This window comes from Pseudophryne corroboree, chromosome 12 (assembly GCF_028390025.1).
Source record: "Pseudophryne corroboree isolate aPseCor3 chromosome 12, aPseCor3.hap2, whole genome shotgun sequence".
NCBI lineage: Eukaryota > Metazoa > Chordata > Amphibia > Anura > Myobatrachidae > Pseudophryne > Pseudophryne corroboree.
Genome location: NC_086455.1, coordinates 52,380,314 through 52,396,154, shown reverse-complemented (window position 1 = coordinate 52,396,154; position 15,841 = coordinate 52,380,314). Strand labels below are relative to the sequence as shown.

General features: G+C 49.3%; 1 protein-coding gene across 5 annotated transcripts in view; it reads right to left on the bottom strand.

The window, feature by feature from the left end:
• BUB1B (BUB1 mitotic checkpoint serine/threonine kinase B) overlaps window positions 1-15,841 on the bottom strand; it is a 168,526-nt gene that overhangs the window by 54,669 nt on the left and 98,016 nt on the right. For 4 of the 5 annotated variants that reach the window (XM_063947509.1, XM_063947507.1, XM_063947510.1 and 1 more), the window contains exons 14-16: window positions 13,173-13,260; window positions 2,668-2,936; window positions 2,160-2,317 (exon numbers count right to left, since the gene is read on the bottom strand). In XM_063947509.1, the coding sequence (XP_063803579.1) occupies window positions 2,160-2,317; window positions 2,668-2,936; window positions 13,173-13,260 (515 nt within the window). The remainder of the gene's footprint in view (window positions 1-2,159; window positions 2,318-2,667; window positions 2,937-13,172; window positions 13,261-15,841) is intronic. The other variant, XM_063947511.1, reaches the window with a different exon arrangement.

Here is a 15,841-nt window from a genome sequence, read left to right as displayed (position 1 = left end):
CTGACATAACCTGCGCTAAGGTAGAGGCCCAAGGGGAATCTGAACCTTCCAAAAAAGTAGTCGCCTGGACTACCTCATCCTTTGTACATGCAGAACAAACGGTTGACCCGTCAGAGGCCTGCGGCAACTTCTTGTCACATTTGATGCATACAAAGACCTTCTGTGAAGCCGTTGGCACTGTATTCCTCCCTAACATTGTGGTCCAGGCACAAGGACAACTATACAAGCTCACAAACACTTTAAGGGATTAGGGGGAGCTAGATAGAGCAGGAGTAAAGAGCACACTCTAAGTTAGAAGCTCTATCTCTAAGTTGCTAAATGCTGTATGTTCCCTGTAGTGGGTAAATAACTCCCTAATCTGTGCCTTGCCCCTTCAGCCTCCAGTGAGATGAAGAATTATCAGGGCTGCTCAGGAATCTGCAAGTTGTCTCACTGAAAAACAAACCGAGGGATATCACAACGTGCTTGCTGAGCTTAGCAAATAAGGTCCGTCCCATTCCCGCCGCCATGTACCCGCTCAGCGCCTAAGTGTGTGGCTGGGTACCCTGCTGTAGCTATGCCAGGCTGTTTTCCAGCCGCAGCAGCCAATCAGCGCTAGGCGCTGTTAGTCTTACCCCTTCCCTGTGAAGCGCTCTCACAGCGTGACACTACTGCGGCTATCATGTAACCGTGGCATCTGTTTGCCGCCTCCCGCGGCTCCGTCACAGCACTATTAGATCAAGATAACTGCTATGGAGTCCTCCTCCTCCTCCTTCCCGGCGGATAGGCCGGTCGAGCAGCGCAGATAGGGGAGGGGTGCAGCGGAGGAGCCACGCTCTTACCTGAAGCGGGAGACCCCAGGCGCGTGGCGTGCGGATAAGATGCTGGCAGACACTTTTCTGGAAGTGCTGACAGACCTCTCCTGATGTGTGTCAGGCTGTTCGAGGACCCGGACCCCACCTTTGCAGAGGTGGCGAAGGGCCTCCCTAGGGTCTCTCTTTGTCTAAGTGTAGTGCTGGAGCACTAGAAGTGTGACCGGCTCCTTCGGCAAATTTAAAAAAAAAAAAAAAAAACTGGGGCTGATGGGGGAGAAGTCTGCATACTCTTTCAATAAATTTAAAGTGCCAGCTCCTGATAGAAAGCCCATCTATCCCCAAGTGTCTCTAGCCTTCAGTGTCCCCTAGTGAATGCTAGAGAAATATAATTATTTCTAGGCTTATTTCTCCCCTCTCTTTAGGGAAATCCTCTTGTGATCATATGGTACTGAGCATACTTCTGGCAAAAGTAATTTAGGTATTTGCCAGAGTCAACTTCACATATACCGAAATGGGATCATGCCGGCTTCTTGAGATACATAAATATCCTAGAGTCTAGAAGGGGAAGGGGGGCGGGGTCACTTTGTGGACAGATGGAAGGACAGAGAGTATTGGTCCATAAACATTATTTCTTAGAAATTCCCATAATACAAGCAAGGTTGTTGCACATTAGGCAAATTTGGTTCAAGTACTGAAATAGAACAGTGCCAATGAGGCTTAACAAATTACTCAGGCATTAAGCAATAGGTTTCAAAATATGAAGCATATATTTTTATTCTAGAAAAAGACGACCAAAGAGTCATTTAAATGATTCTTGCGTATGATACAATTATAAACCATTAATAGTTCTTTAAAAACTGGGTCAGTGCACAGTGCGACACTGGGGGTAATTCAGACCTGACTGCAGATGTGCTAAATTTACCACATCTACAGTCAGTTTCTCTGACATGCGGGTGGAGGGTTCGCCCACACGTCAGGCCATGCCCCCCCCCCCCTGCCAAACGGGTACGAGAGCATTGCACAGCGGCAATGCTTTCGCACCAGCCAAGTAGCTCCCTAGCTGCACTGGCAGGCGGCTACCCGACGCGTTCTGGGATAAAGCAGCTGCGTGTGACGTCCCACAGTCGCTGCAGCCCGCCCCGGACGCGCCTGCGTTGTCTGGCCCACGCCCCATCAATGGCGTTCTAACGCCGCTGGCATGTCCCCTCCCGCCCCACGGCCGTCTCTGCCCATCAATCATTGTTTCACATCCCACTGGCTGCTCGTGTGCACTGCGTAAAGGTCTTCAGAGTGCGATACCTGTTGTAGCAGCGATCAGCTCTGAATTAGGCCCACTACTCGAATTCCAAAGTGGAGAACACTTACCCAAAGTTTGCTCATATACTCCGGAAATCTGGGACATTAGGTCAAGTTTCTCGTGGACTAACTGAGTCTTGGCAGCAAAGCTAGTGGAACCAGTAGAGATCGAGGATGCGGAAGAGACTGAGGAGCGAGTGTCTTCTTGACTTGCTTCTAAAATTGGGCTGTTAAAAAGATCAATAGTCATACTTTTACACAAGCTCAATATACTGCATAGAGAACAAGTTTATTTTACTATCAACTTCGAAAAAGCTCATATTACAAAGAACTGCATACCTAAAACATGATTCTGTTAAAATCAACATTTTATAATAGCCAAGTAAATAAATGGACCCAGCATCTGTTAGGACACATCAGCCCATAGAAGCTCCCCGCTACTCCTGCCCGCTCCTGATCTGCGTTGTGTGCACACATTGAGATTGACGTGTCCGTGCAACAGCACTAATTAGGTCACCACGCGTAATGACCTAATTTAGAGGCGGGACCAATTTTATAACACAGCATAAATACTCACTGAAACTCATACCTCAGCTTCTTGGGACAAACAACTTGTCTGTAGGACTCATCGCACAGGGGTGCTTTCTCTCTAAGTGGAACTCTCTTCAGGCCAGGTGTTTCGCTTTGTTCTGCCTCATCCCTGGTCTTGTGGAAAGGCGTGGATGCCAGTTGTGCGGCTCTCACAAAGTCGCAGGTGTCTTCTGGGTCGGCAAACAAAGTCCTGTTTCGGTCTGAGCCAGACACGATTGCATCTTCATTTAGGGGTTCAAGGTCACCCAGTGTGTCCTTCAAAGAAGCATTACACTAGAACATTAGCAATAACATGCTTTATGTAGTTCCTATTATCAACTTAAACAAAAAAAGGTACTCATCAGAGTTCAAATCTTATTGAAAAGGTACAAGTGAACTAAGTATATTACTTCAGTTTAATCATTACAACCACCATTCAACATTTATCAGTAATGCCCCCCATGAGCTCACTACTATTGATTCAACCAGTATTTAAAATCACTCCCCCCCCCCCCCCCCCCCCTCCTCCCCCCTCCATCACTGCTCTACATCAGCAACCTCCCTAAACACAAAGCAGCATTGGCAGAGAGGAGGTAGCACATGTCTAGTTTCTGCTGAACCAAGGTTCTATCTGGGACTTCACGGGGGGAGGGGTTATGGGTTAGTCCGGGTAGACAAACGTGCCTTGTTGAAGATCTCTTCTCATTGGCAGAGGCCAAGGTTCTTTGACAGACATGCCCAGAAGAAGATCCGCGTACCACTCCCTCCGAGGCCATTCCGGGGCCAATCAGAATTGCCTAGACTCTGATTCCTGAATCGCTTTAGCACCCTTGGGATCAATGGAATTGGACGAAACAGGTAGACCAGCCAATAAGACCACGGTTCACGTCAGTGCATCTACTGCCCTCCATGGTTCATAAGCAATACCAGTGAAGCTTCTTGTTGAGTCAAGAAGCCATCATGTCTATTTGTGGGCAGCCCCACCGGTCGATCTGCTGAAACACCTGACTGTGAAGCCCCCACTCTCCCGGGTGGAGATAATGACGACTCAGGAAGTCCGCTTCCCAGTTGTACACTTCCGGTATGAAGACTGTGGGCATTGCTCTTGCATTTCTTTCTGCCCAGAGGAGTATCCTTGACACTTCTTGCATGCAGGCCCTACTTTTTGTCCCTCCTTATCGATCTATGTAAGCCACCGCCGTGGCGTTATCTGACTAAACCTGGATCGCGTGATCCGTGAGCAGAGGACTGTAGATCACCCGAAGTTCCAGAATGTTGACTGGAAATAAGGCTTTGTGGGCTGACCACCTGCCCTGGAACTGAGCCCCTTGGGAGAAAGCTCCCCATCCTCTCAGACTCGCAATTGTCGTGAGGAGGATCCAATCCTGAATCCCGAAACTTCGAACTTCCAGTAGGTTTGCGGATTGTAGCCATCACAGGAAGGAAATCCTGGCATGAGGTGGCAGCCGTATTATCTGATGTATCTGAGGATGTGAGCCGGACCACTTGCGCAGAAGATCCAGCTGAAATGTTCTGGTATGGAACCTTCCGCACTGGATCGCCTCGTATGAGGCTACCATTTTCCCCAAAAATCTTATGCAAAGATGGATGGATATTCAAGTAGGCCGTAGAACCATTCGGACCATCTCCGGGAGTGTTCTCGCTTTGTCCTCTGGGAGGAACACTTTCTGAGCCACAGTATCCAGTAACATTCCCAGGAACAGGAGCCACCCATGGTGTGACAGAAGACGAATAGAGTGGTCAATATGGAGCAATAAAAGCTCCCTGGATCTCACTTTTATCAAGAGATCGTCCAAATAAGGAACAATATTTACCCCCTGGACCTGGAGTTGGAACATCTCCGCCATCACCTTCGTGAAAACCCTCGGAGCTGTGAACAGGCCGAACGGAATTGCCTGGAACTGGTAGGGATCGTTCCACAGGGCAAACTGTAGGTAAGCCTGGTGAGGCTGCCAAATCGGGATATGGAGATAGGCGTCCTTTATATCCAACGAGACCATGAACTGCTGTTCTTCCAGGCCTGCAATCACTGCTCGCAAGGATTCCATCTTGAACTTTAAAACCTTTAGGTAAGGGTTCAAGGATTTTAGATTCAGAATGGGCCTTGCAGAACCGTCTGGTTTCAGTACCACGAACAGGTTGGAGTAGTAACCTTTTCATTGTTGTTGTAGTGGCACTGGTACAATGACTTCGGACTGGGACAACTTTAGGATGGCCTGTTGCACCGCAACTTGTGCATCCTCCAAAGCTGGTAAGCTTGACCTGAAAAATCATTGGGGAGGAGCACCGTCGAACTCCAGCTTGTAGCCTCGAGAAATGAAGTCTTTTACCCAGGTATTCTGGTAGGAGCTTTCCCAGATGCGGCTGAAGTGATGCAACCGAGCTCCCACCTTGAGATCCCCTCGGGGTGGGTGTGCAGTGTCATGCTGAGGCCTTAGTGTAAGCTGAACTGGTGCTCTCTGTTCCTGAGACCCTGCGGTTGCTGGTTTTCTTGTCTTACCTCTGGTGCCTCTAGCCGCATTGGAGACACCTCTGGCCCTGGATCGAAATCTGTTATACCGAAAGGACTGGGCAGACGGCCCCAGGTAGGAACGTCTAGCCCTTGCGGCCCCAGAGGGGAGAAACGTGGATCTCCCAGCAGTAACTTTAGAAATCCATGTATCTAATTCAACCAAGAAGAGTCAATCCCCTGAAAAAGGAAGAGACTCTACACTGCGCTTGGACTCTGCGTCCGCTATCCACTGATGCAACCACAAAGCTCTGCGCACCGACACTGCCATAGCAGTGGTCCTAGCATTATTATTGCCTATCTCCTTGAGAGAGTGACACAGGATACGTGCAGTGTCTTGAATGTGTTTTAGGAGAGTCACCATAGTGACCAGGGACATATTCCTGGAGAGGCCCTCTTGAATTTGAGTAGCCCACATATGATTGGCACGAGTCATCCAGCAACCCGCTATGACTGGTCTTTGTGATATACCAGCCGCTGTGTAGATATAAAAAATAAGAATTTACTTACCGATAAATTTATTTCTCGTAGTCCGTAGTGGATGCTGGGACTCCGTCAGGACCATGGGGAATAGCGGCTCCGCAGGAGACAGGGCACAAAAGTAAAAGCTTTAGGATCAGGTGGTGTGCACTAGCTCCTCCCCCTATGACCCTCCTCCAAGCCTCAGTTAGGATACTGTGCCCGGACGAGCGTACACAATAAGGAAGGATTTTGAATCCCGGGTAAGACTCATACCAGCCACACCAATCACACTGTACAACCTGTGATCTGAACCCAGTTAACAGCATGATAACCGCAGAGCCACTGAAAAGATGGCTCACAACAATAATAACCCGATTTTTGTAACAATAACTATGTACAAGTATTGCAGACAATCCGCACTTGGGATGGGCGCCCAGCATCCACTACGGATTACGAGAAATAGAATTATCGGTAAGTAAATTCTTATTTTCTCTGACGTCCTAGTGGATGCTGGGACTCCGTCAGGACCATGGGGATTATACCAAAGCTCCCAAACGGGCGGGAGAGTGCGGATGACTCTGCAGCACCGAATGAGAGAACTCCAGGTCCTCCTCAGCCAGGGTATCAAATTTGTAGAATTTTGCAAACGTGTTTGCCCCTGACCAAGTAGCAGCTCGGCAAAGTTGTAAAGCAGAGACCCCTCGGGCAGCCGCCCAAGATGAGCCCACCTTCCTTGTGGAATGGGCATTTACATATTTTGGCTGTGGCAGGCTTGCCACAGAATGTGCAAGCTGAATTGTACTACACATCCAACTAACAATCGTCTGCTTAGAAGCAAGAGCACCCAGTTTGTTGGGTGCATACAGGATAACAGCAAGTCAGTTTTCCCGACTCCAGCCGTCCTGGAAACATATATTTTCAGGGCCCTGACAACATCTAGCAACTTGGAGTGCTCCAAGTCCCTAGTAGCCGCAGGTACCACAATAAGCTGGTTCAGGTGAAACGCTGACACCACCTTAGGGAGAAACTGGGGACGAGTCCGCAGCTCTGCCCTGTCCGAATGGACAATCAGATATGGGCTTTTGTGAGACAAAGCCGCCAATTCTGACACTCGCCTGGCCGAGGCCAGGGCCAACAGCATGGTCACTTTTCATGTGAGATATTTCAAATCCACAGATTTGAGCGGTTTAAAATGTGATTTGAGGAATCCCAGAACTACGTTGAGATCCCACAGTGCCACTGGAGGCACAAAAGGGGGTTGTATATGCAGTACTCCCTTGACAAACTTCTGGACTTCAGGAACTGAAGCCAATTCTTTCTGGAAGAAAATTGACAGGGCCGAAATTTGAACCTTAATGGACCCTAATTTGAGGCCCATAGACACTCCTGTTTGCAGGAAATGCAGGAATCGACCGAGTTGAAATTTCTTCGGGGGCCTTCCTGGCCTCACACCACGCAACATATTTTCGCCACATTTGGTGATAATGTTGTGCGGTCACCTCCTTCCTGGCTTTGACCAGGGTAGGAATGACCTCTTCCAGAATGCCTTTTTCCCTTAGGATCCGGCGTTCCACCGCCATGCCGTCAAACGCAGCCGCGGTAAGTCTTGGAACAGACATGGTACTTGCTGAAGCAAGTCCCTTCTTAGCGGCAGAGGCCCTGAGTCCTCTGTGAGCATTTCTTGAAGTTCCAGGTACCAAGTCCTTCTTGGCCAATCCGGAGCCACGAGTATAGTTCTTACTCCTCTACGTCTTATAATTCTCAGTACCTTGGGTATGAGAAGCAGAGGAGGGAACACATACACCGACTGGTACACCCAACGGTGTTACCAGAACGTCCACAGCTATTGCCTGAGGGTCTCTTGACCTGGTGCAATACCTGTCCAGTTTTTTGTTCAGGCGGGACGCCATCATGTCCACCTTTGGTCTTTCCCAACGGTTCACACTCATGTGGAAGACTTCCCGATGAAATCCCCACTCTCCCGGGTGGAGGTCGTGCCTGCTGAGGAAGTCTGCTTCCCAGTTTTCCACTCCCGGAATGAACACTGCTGACAGTGCTATCACATGATTTTCCGCCCAGCGAAGAATCCTTGCAGTTTCTGCCATTGCCCTCCTGCTTCTTGTGCCGCCCTGTCTGTTTACGTGGGCGACTGCCGTGATGTTGTCCCACTGGATCAATACCGGCTGACCTTGAAGCAGAGGTCTTGCTAAGCTTAGAGTATTGTAAATTGCCCTTAGCTCCAGTATATTTATGTGGAGAGAAGTCTCCAGACTTGATCACACTCCCTGGAAATTTTTTCCCTGTGTGACTGCTCCCCAGCCTCTCAGGCTGTCATCCGTGGTCACCAGGACCCAGTCCTGAATGCCGAATCTGCGGCCCTTTAGTAGATGAGCACTCTGCAGCCACCGCAGAAGAAACACCCTTGTCCTTGGAGACAGGGTTATCCGCTGATGCATCTGAAGATGCGATCCGGACCATTTTTCCAGCAGATCCCACTGAAAAGTTCTTGCGTGAAATCTGCCGAATGGAATCGCTTCGTAAGAAGCCACCATTTTTCCCAGGACCCTTGTGCAATGATGCATTGACACTTTTCCTGGTTTTAGGAGGTTCCTGACTAGCTCGGATAACTCCCTGGCTTTCTTCTCCGGGAGAAACACCCTTTTCTGGACTGTGTCCAGAATCATCCCTAGGAACAGCAGACGTGTCGTCGGAAACAGCTGCGGTTTTGGAATATTTAGAATCCACCCGTGCTGTCGTAGAACTACTTGAGATAGTGCTACTCCGACCTCCAACTGTTCTCTGGACCTTTCCCTTATCAGGAGATCGTCCATTTTCTTTGAAGAAGAACCATCATTTCGGCCATTACCTTGGTAAGGACCCGGGGTGCGGTGGACAATCCAACCGGCAGCGTCTGAAACTGATAGTGACAGTTCTGTACCACGAACCTGAGGTACCCTTGGTGAGAAGGGCAAATTGGGACATGGAGGTAAGCATCCCTGATGTCCCGGGACACCATATAGTCCCCTTCTTCCTGGTTCGCTATCACTGCTCTGAGTGACTCCATCTTGATTTGAACCTTTGTATGTAAGTGTTCAAATATTTCAGATTTAGAATAGGTCTCACCGAGCCGTCTGGCTTCAGTACCACAATATAGTGTGGAATAATACCCCTTTCCTTGTTGTAGGAGGGGTACTTTGATTATCACCTGCTGGGAATACAGCTTGTGAATTGTTTCCAATACTGCCTCCCTGTCGGAGGGAGACGTTGGTAAAGCAGACTTCAGGAACCTGCGAGGGGGAGACGTCTCGAATTTCCAATCTGTACCCCTGGGATACTACTTGTAGGATCCAGGGGTCCACTTGCGAGTGAGCCCACTGCGTGCTGAAACTCTTGAGACGACCCCCCACCGCACCTGAGTCCGCTTGTACGGCCCCAGCGTCATGCTGAGGACTTGGCAGAAGCGGTAGAGGGCTTCTGTTCCCGGGAATGGGCTGCCTGCTGCAGTCTTCTTCCCTTTCCTCTATCCCTGGGCAGATATGACTGGCCTTTTGCCCGCTTGCCCTTATGGGGACGAAAGGACTGAGGCTGAAAAGACGGTGTCTTTTTCTCCTTTATACGGCAATACTTCCATGTGCCGTTTGGAATCTGCATCACCTGACCACTGTCGTGTCCATAAACATCTTCTGGCAGATATGGACATCGCACTTACTCTTGATGCCAGAGTGCAAATATCCCTCTGTGCATCTCGCATATATAGAAATGCATCCTTTAAATGCTCTATAGTCAATAAAATACTGTCCCTGTCAAGGGTATCAATATTTTCAGTCAGGGAATCCGACCAAGCCACCCCAGCGCTGCACATCCAGGCTGAGGCGATCGCTGGTCGCAGTATAACACCAGTATGTGTGTATATACTTTTTAGGATATTTTCCAGCCTCCTATCAGCTGGCTCCTTGAGGGCGGCCGTATCTGGAGACGGTAACGCCACTTGTTTTGATAAGCGTGTGAGCGCCTTATCCACCCTAAGGGGTGTTTCCCAACGCGCCCTAACTTCTGGCGGGAAAGGGTATACCGCCAATAATTTTCTATCGGGGGAAACCCACGCATCATCACACACTTCATTTAATTTATCTGATTCAGGAAAAACTACAGGTAGTTTTTTCACACCCCACATAATACCCTTTTTTGTGGTACTTGTAGTATCAGAAATATGTAACACCTCCTTCATTGCCCTTTACATGTAACGTGTGGCCCTAAAGAAAAATACGTTTGTTTCTTCACCGTCGACACTGAAGTCAGTGTCTGTGTCGACCGACTGAGGTAAATGGGCGTTTTAAAGCCCCTGACGGTGTTTGAGACGCCTGGACAGGTACTATTTTGTTTGCCGGCCGTCTCATGTCGTCAACCGACCTTGCAGCGTGTTGACATTATCACGTAATTCCTTAAATAAGCCATCCCTTCCGGTGTCGACTCCCTAGAGAGTGACATCACCATTACAGGCAATTGCTCCGCCTCCTCACCACATCGTCCTCATACATGTCGACACACACGTACCGACACACAGCACACACACAGGGAATGCTCTGATAGAGGACAGGACCCCACTAGCCCTTTGGGGAGACATAGGGAGAGTTTGCCAGCACACACCAAAACGCTATAATTATACAGGGACAACCTTTATATAAGTGTTTTCCCTTATAGCATCTTAATATATAATCATATCGCCAAATAAGTGCCCCCCCTCTCTGTTTTAACCCTGTTTCTGTAGTGCAGTGCAGGGGAGAGCCTGGGAGCCTTCCCACCAGCAGTTCTGTGAGGGAAAATGGCGCTGTGTGCTGAGGAGAATAGGCCCCGCCCCCTTTTCGGCGGGCTTCTTCTCCCGTTTTTCTGACAACCTGGCAGGGGTTAAATACATCCATATAGCCCCAGAGGCTATATGTGATGTATTTTTAGCCAGTATAGGTACTTTCATTGCTGCCCAGGGCGCCCCCCCCCAGCGCCCTGCACCCTCAGTGACCGTTGGTGTGAAGTGTGCTGAGAGCAATGGCGCACAGCTGCAGTGCTGTGCGCTACCTCATGAAGACTGAGAAGTCTTCAGCCGCCGATTTCTGGACCTCTTCTCTCTTCAGCATCTGCAAGGGGGTCGGCGGCGCGGCTCCGGTGACCCATCCAGGCTGTACCTGTGATCGTCCCTCTGGAGCTAGTGTCCAGTAGCCTAAGAAGCCAATCCATCCTGCACGCAGGTGAGTTCACTTCTTCTCCCCTAAGTCCCTCGTTGCAGTGAGCCTGTTGCCAGCAGGACTCACTGAAAATAAAAAACCTAATAAAACTTTTACTCTAAGCAGCTCTTTAGGAGAGCCACCTAGATTGCACCCTTCTCGGCCGGGCACAAAAATCTAACTGAGGCTTGGAGGAGGGTCATAGGGGGAGGAGCTAGTGCACACCACCTGATCCTAAAGCTTTTACTTTTGTGCCCTGTCTCCTGCGGAGCCGCTATTCCCCATGGTCCTGACGGAGTCCCAGCATCCACTAGGACGTCAGAGAAATAGAGACTACACTAAAGTCTATCTCCAGGGTCTTTTATGGTAAAGCAGCCCTGAACTGTCAGTACCGCTTTTTTAGATAGCAGAGGGACTGATGTCTACAGCTGGGGCTTCTTCCCAGAGTTTCCTGCCTTCAGGAGCAAATGGGAAAGCGTGCAAAAACAGTTTTGTCACTTGGTATTTCTTATCTGGATTTATCCAGGCCAACTTAAACAGGTCATCCATCTCTGCATAATCAGGGAAAGTGACACTAAGTTTGTTCTGTGTTAAGAAAAGTGGCTGCTGTGCTGCAGCATCCTCTAGAGGGAAGTTTAACACATCTCGACCTCCTGTGCAGAAGGGGAATTCCAAGCAACAAGATATCCAAGTACTCCGCCCTCCTCCTGTATCCCCTCATCAGAGGATGAGATTAAAGCAGGTAGCCCACGTTTTTGTGGCTCTGATCTAACGAGAGGGGGGGGGGGGGGGGGGGGGCTGTTGAACATCTTCCCTGGCAGCTGGGTCTGCAACAGCCTGCTGTAGTTGTTGAGTTTTTGGAGTACTAGCAGTGAGCTGAGATGACACATCTGACATCTTGGATTTTACGGCCCCTAGCCAGGAAGGCTCTTGACCCCACCCCCTCACTGAGTTGTGAGGACTGGCTGCATTGTTCACATGATATGGAACCAGATGTAGAGGTTGGTGTTTTACCATGTTTACAGTAAATACTTACTGTATATACACACACACACACACACACACACACACACACACACAAGTAATATAATAGCAAGCCTGCCCTTACTGTATGTGAGAGGGAGGCAGAGAGATGGGAACAGCACACCCAAGCTAAACAGCTTAAACTCAGGTGTTATCACGGTGTAACACCAGAGTTTTTGTCCTTTTCAAGACCCACATCGTATATAATAGCTGCTCTCCTCCTTTGCTACACCCCTGTACCAGTTTTCCTGCATATCCTGAGTGTCTGGAGGAGCTGTGTGTGCCTGCTGCTGCAAGCAGAGGAAGGCGCCAAAATGCAGCTGGTTCCGCTCTGAGGAAGCCCCGCCCCCTGTAATGGCACCAGAGCTTCACAGATCTTGATACTGGTCAAGTCTCCATAAAAAGTTTAAAAAAACATCAGAGAAGTGTTAGTTTCCACTACCGCTGCCAGTATACACAGGGGGGCTATAGCTGGTCCCACCTGGGAGGTTCCCGTATACCGCCCCTGCATTTTGCTGCACCAAGAAACCAGGGGACACCCCTAGCGGGGCTCCCGGTTTGTACTCACCACTCTTGTCAACTTCAGGCAATGTTAGGGGTGTACAGCGTGCTGCGATTGTGACCGCTAATGCGCAGTGCCCCGCTATACAACAACCTCTCAGGACAGTGGTCGTGCAGCAGCGAAGCTGTTCTGACGCCTGAAGAGACCGGTAACCGTCCCGCCCCTAACTCCCACGGTGCAGATATGAGGTTACCCAAACAGCATACCGAAAATAATAAAGTTTTAAAAGAAACTGAAGAAAACTCTGGAGCTCAGAGATGTGCATCCTCTCCTGGGGGCACTTTTTCTAAACTGCCTGTGGGAGGGGGTATAGAGGGGAGGAGCCAGCACACCCAGTTGAAGAAATTTAAAGTGCACTGGCTCCTTTGGACCCCATCTATACCCCATCTTACTAATTCCCCAATATCCCTTATGGATGTTAGAGAAATATAAAATCAAACAATGGTGGGTGGCACAGCACTGCCCCAGTCGTGTGTGCCAAGCTGGATATCAATATTCTGAACACATCTACAGAAGTACAACTGCAGAATACGAATATCCAATTTGGCGCACACCACTGGTGTAGCGCTGTACCACGCACGTTTGCTCAGTAACATTTTTGACAATGCCAATCCTCAGTACCCAGATAATCCTTCTTATCTGTCTTATAATGACCAGTTAGTTAACCATGAATTTTGCTGCCTAGTAATCTCTAAAATCAAACATAAAACACATACGGTGAGTTGTGCTTCCTCTTTAACAAGCGCTTTTGAAACAGCTGTCAGGGGGTGGCGTTTGGGAGGCGGCATCTTGCTCGGAGAGTCCCTATAAAAGACAATAATAGATTGGTTACTAGTAAGAACAGAATACAGTAGGGTCACTTAAGCAGTGCAGGCTTCTAATTTACCCCACTACTTATCGGCAGGTTTTACCTACAATCTTCCACTGTGATCTGGTTGTGCTGGTCCAGTACATGTGCCCTTCCCAATGAGGGATGGGAAAATAGAATTTTAATTACCTACCAGTAAATTCTTTTCTCGTAGTCCATAAGGGATATTGGGGAAAACTAGTATGATGGGGTATAGAGGGGGTCCAAAGGAGCCAGTGCACTTTACATTTCTTCAACAGGGTGTGCTAGCTACTCCCCTCTTTGCCCCCTCCCACAGGTCGTTATAGGTAAAAATGTGCCCGAAGGAGAAAGGACATATACAAGAGAAGGAAATATGATAACAGAGTGGAGAGATTTACATACCAGCACACAACAAACATAACAACCAGCAACGGCTGGTAACAACCGTTGAACAGGTATCTGCAGAAAAGTCAACGCACTTAGGCGGGCGCCCATTATCCCTTATGGACTACGAGAAAAGGATTTACCGGTAGGTAATTGAAATCCTATTTTCTCTAGCATCCATAAGGGATATTAGGGAATCTAGTACGATGGGGACATCCCAAAGCTTCCAGAACGTGCTCAGACTGCTGGAGCACCGACTGCCCAAACTGGGTATCCTCTTTGGCCAGGGTATCAAACTTGTAGAAGTTCATAAGAAAGTGTTCTTCCCCGACCAGGTAGCAGCTCGGCGAAGTTGTAAGGCCGAGACTCCACGGGCAGACTCCAGGATGAACCCACTGATCTCGTAGAGTTGGCCTTCAGAGACTTAGGAACAGGTAAGGCTACCGACACATAGCCCTGTTAGATAGTAAGCCTAAGCCAACGAGCAATGGACTGCTTTGAAGCACGACAACCCTTTTTCTGTGCATCATAGAGCACGAACAAAGAATCAGTCTGATCCAAGCCACTCTCGACATAGGTCTTCAAGGCTCGTACAGCATACACTGCCTCCGGAGGAGCAGAATCGCCAGAACCAGACAGAGTCACAATGGGCTGTTTAAAGTGAAACGCAGAGACAACTTTCGGCAGGAACCGCTGCCTAGTCCGGAGCTCAGCTCTGTCCTTGTAAGACCTAGTATGGACTTTTACACGCCAAAGCTCCCAATTTAGAGACACGTCGAGCAGAAGCCAGGGCCAGTAACATCAGTTTTCTACGTGAGGTACTTGTCTTCTACTGTCAGAGGTTCAAACCAGGAGCACCATAGAAAATCCAACACTACATTCAGATCTCAAAGTGCCATTGGCGGCACAAAAGGAGGTTGGATGTGGAGAACCCCTTGCAAGAATGTCTGAACTTCTGGCAACACTGCCAATTTCTTCTGGAAGAAAATGGAGAGGGCTGAAATCTGGACCTTATTGGAACTCAGACGTAAGCCTTTACCCACACCAGCCTGCAGGAAACGTAAGAAACGTCCCAAGTGAAACTCAGCAGGCGGATACGTGAGCTCCCTGCATCAAGAGACATATCTCCACCAGATATGATAGTGTTTTGACGTCGCCGATTTTCTTGCCTGAACCATGGTAGCAATAACCTTTTTGGAAAGGCCCTTGTCAGCTAGGATGGCCCGCTCAACCTCCATGCTGTCAAACTAAGTCGCTGTAAGTTTGGGTAGACGAACGGTCCTTGTTGAAGATCGCTTCTTAGTGGAAGAGGCCAAGGGTCTTCGACGGACATGTCCAGAAGAATCAGAATTGCCTGGACTCTGACTCCTGATTCGCATTAGCACCCTTGGAAGCAATGGAATCGGAGGGAACAGGTAGACCAGCCGGTAAGGCCAAGGACACGCCAAGTGCATCCACTGCCCTTGCCCGAGGGTCCCTGGTTCGCGAGCAATACCAGGGAAGTTTCTTGTTGAGACGAGAAGCCGTCATGTTTATCTGCGGGAAGCCCCACCGGTGGATGACCTGCTGGAATACCTGCTGGTGAAGACCCCACTCCCCCGGATGGAGATTGTGACAATTCAGGAAGTCCGCTTCCCAGTTGTCCACACCCAGAATGAAGATTGCCGACATGGCTCTTACATTTCTTTCTGCCCAGAAGAGTATTTTTGACACCTCTCGCATGCAGGCTCTGCTTTATGTCCTTCCTTGTCGATTGATGTATGCCACCACCGTGGCGTTGTCCACTGTACCTGGATCGCGTGATACCTGAGCAGAGGAGAGGCCTGAAGCGGAGCATTGTAGATCACTCGAAGTTCCAGAATGGTGGGCAGAAGGAGGCTTTTGTGGGTTGACCACATGACCTGGAGCTGCGCCCATTGAGTGACAGCTCCCCATCCTCTTAGACTCGCGCATCAGTCATGAGGACGGTCCAATCCTGAATACCAAAACTCCCGCCTTCCAGGAGATTGAAGGACTGTAGCCATCACAGGAGGGAAATCCTGGCCTGAGTCATCCGGTGCATCTGTAGATGTGACCCGGACCACTTGCTCAGGAGATCTAACTGAAATGTTCTGGTATGGTACCTCCCCATACTGGATCACCTCGTATGCAGCGACCATCTTTCGCAACAAT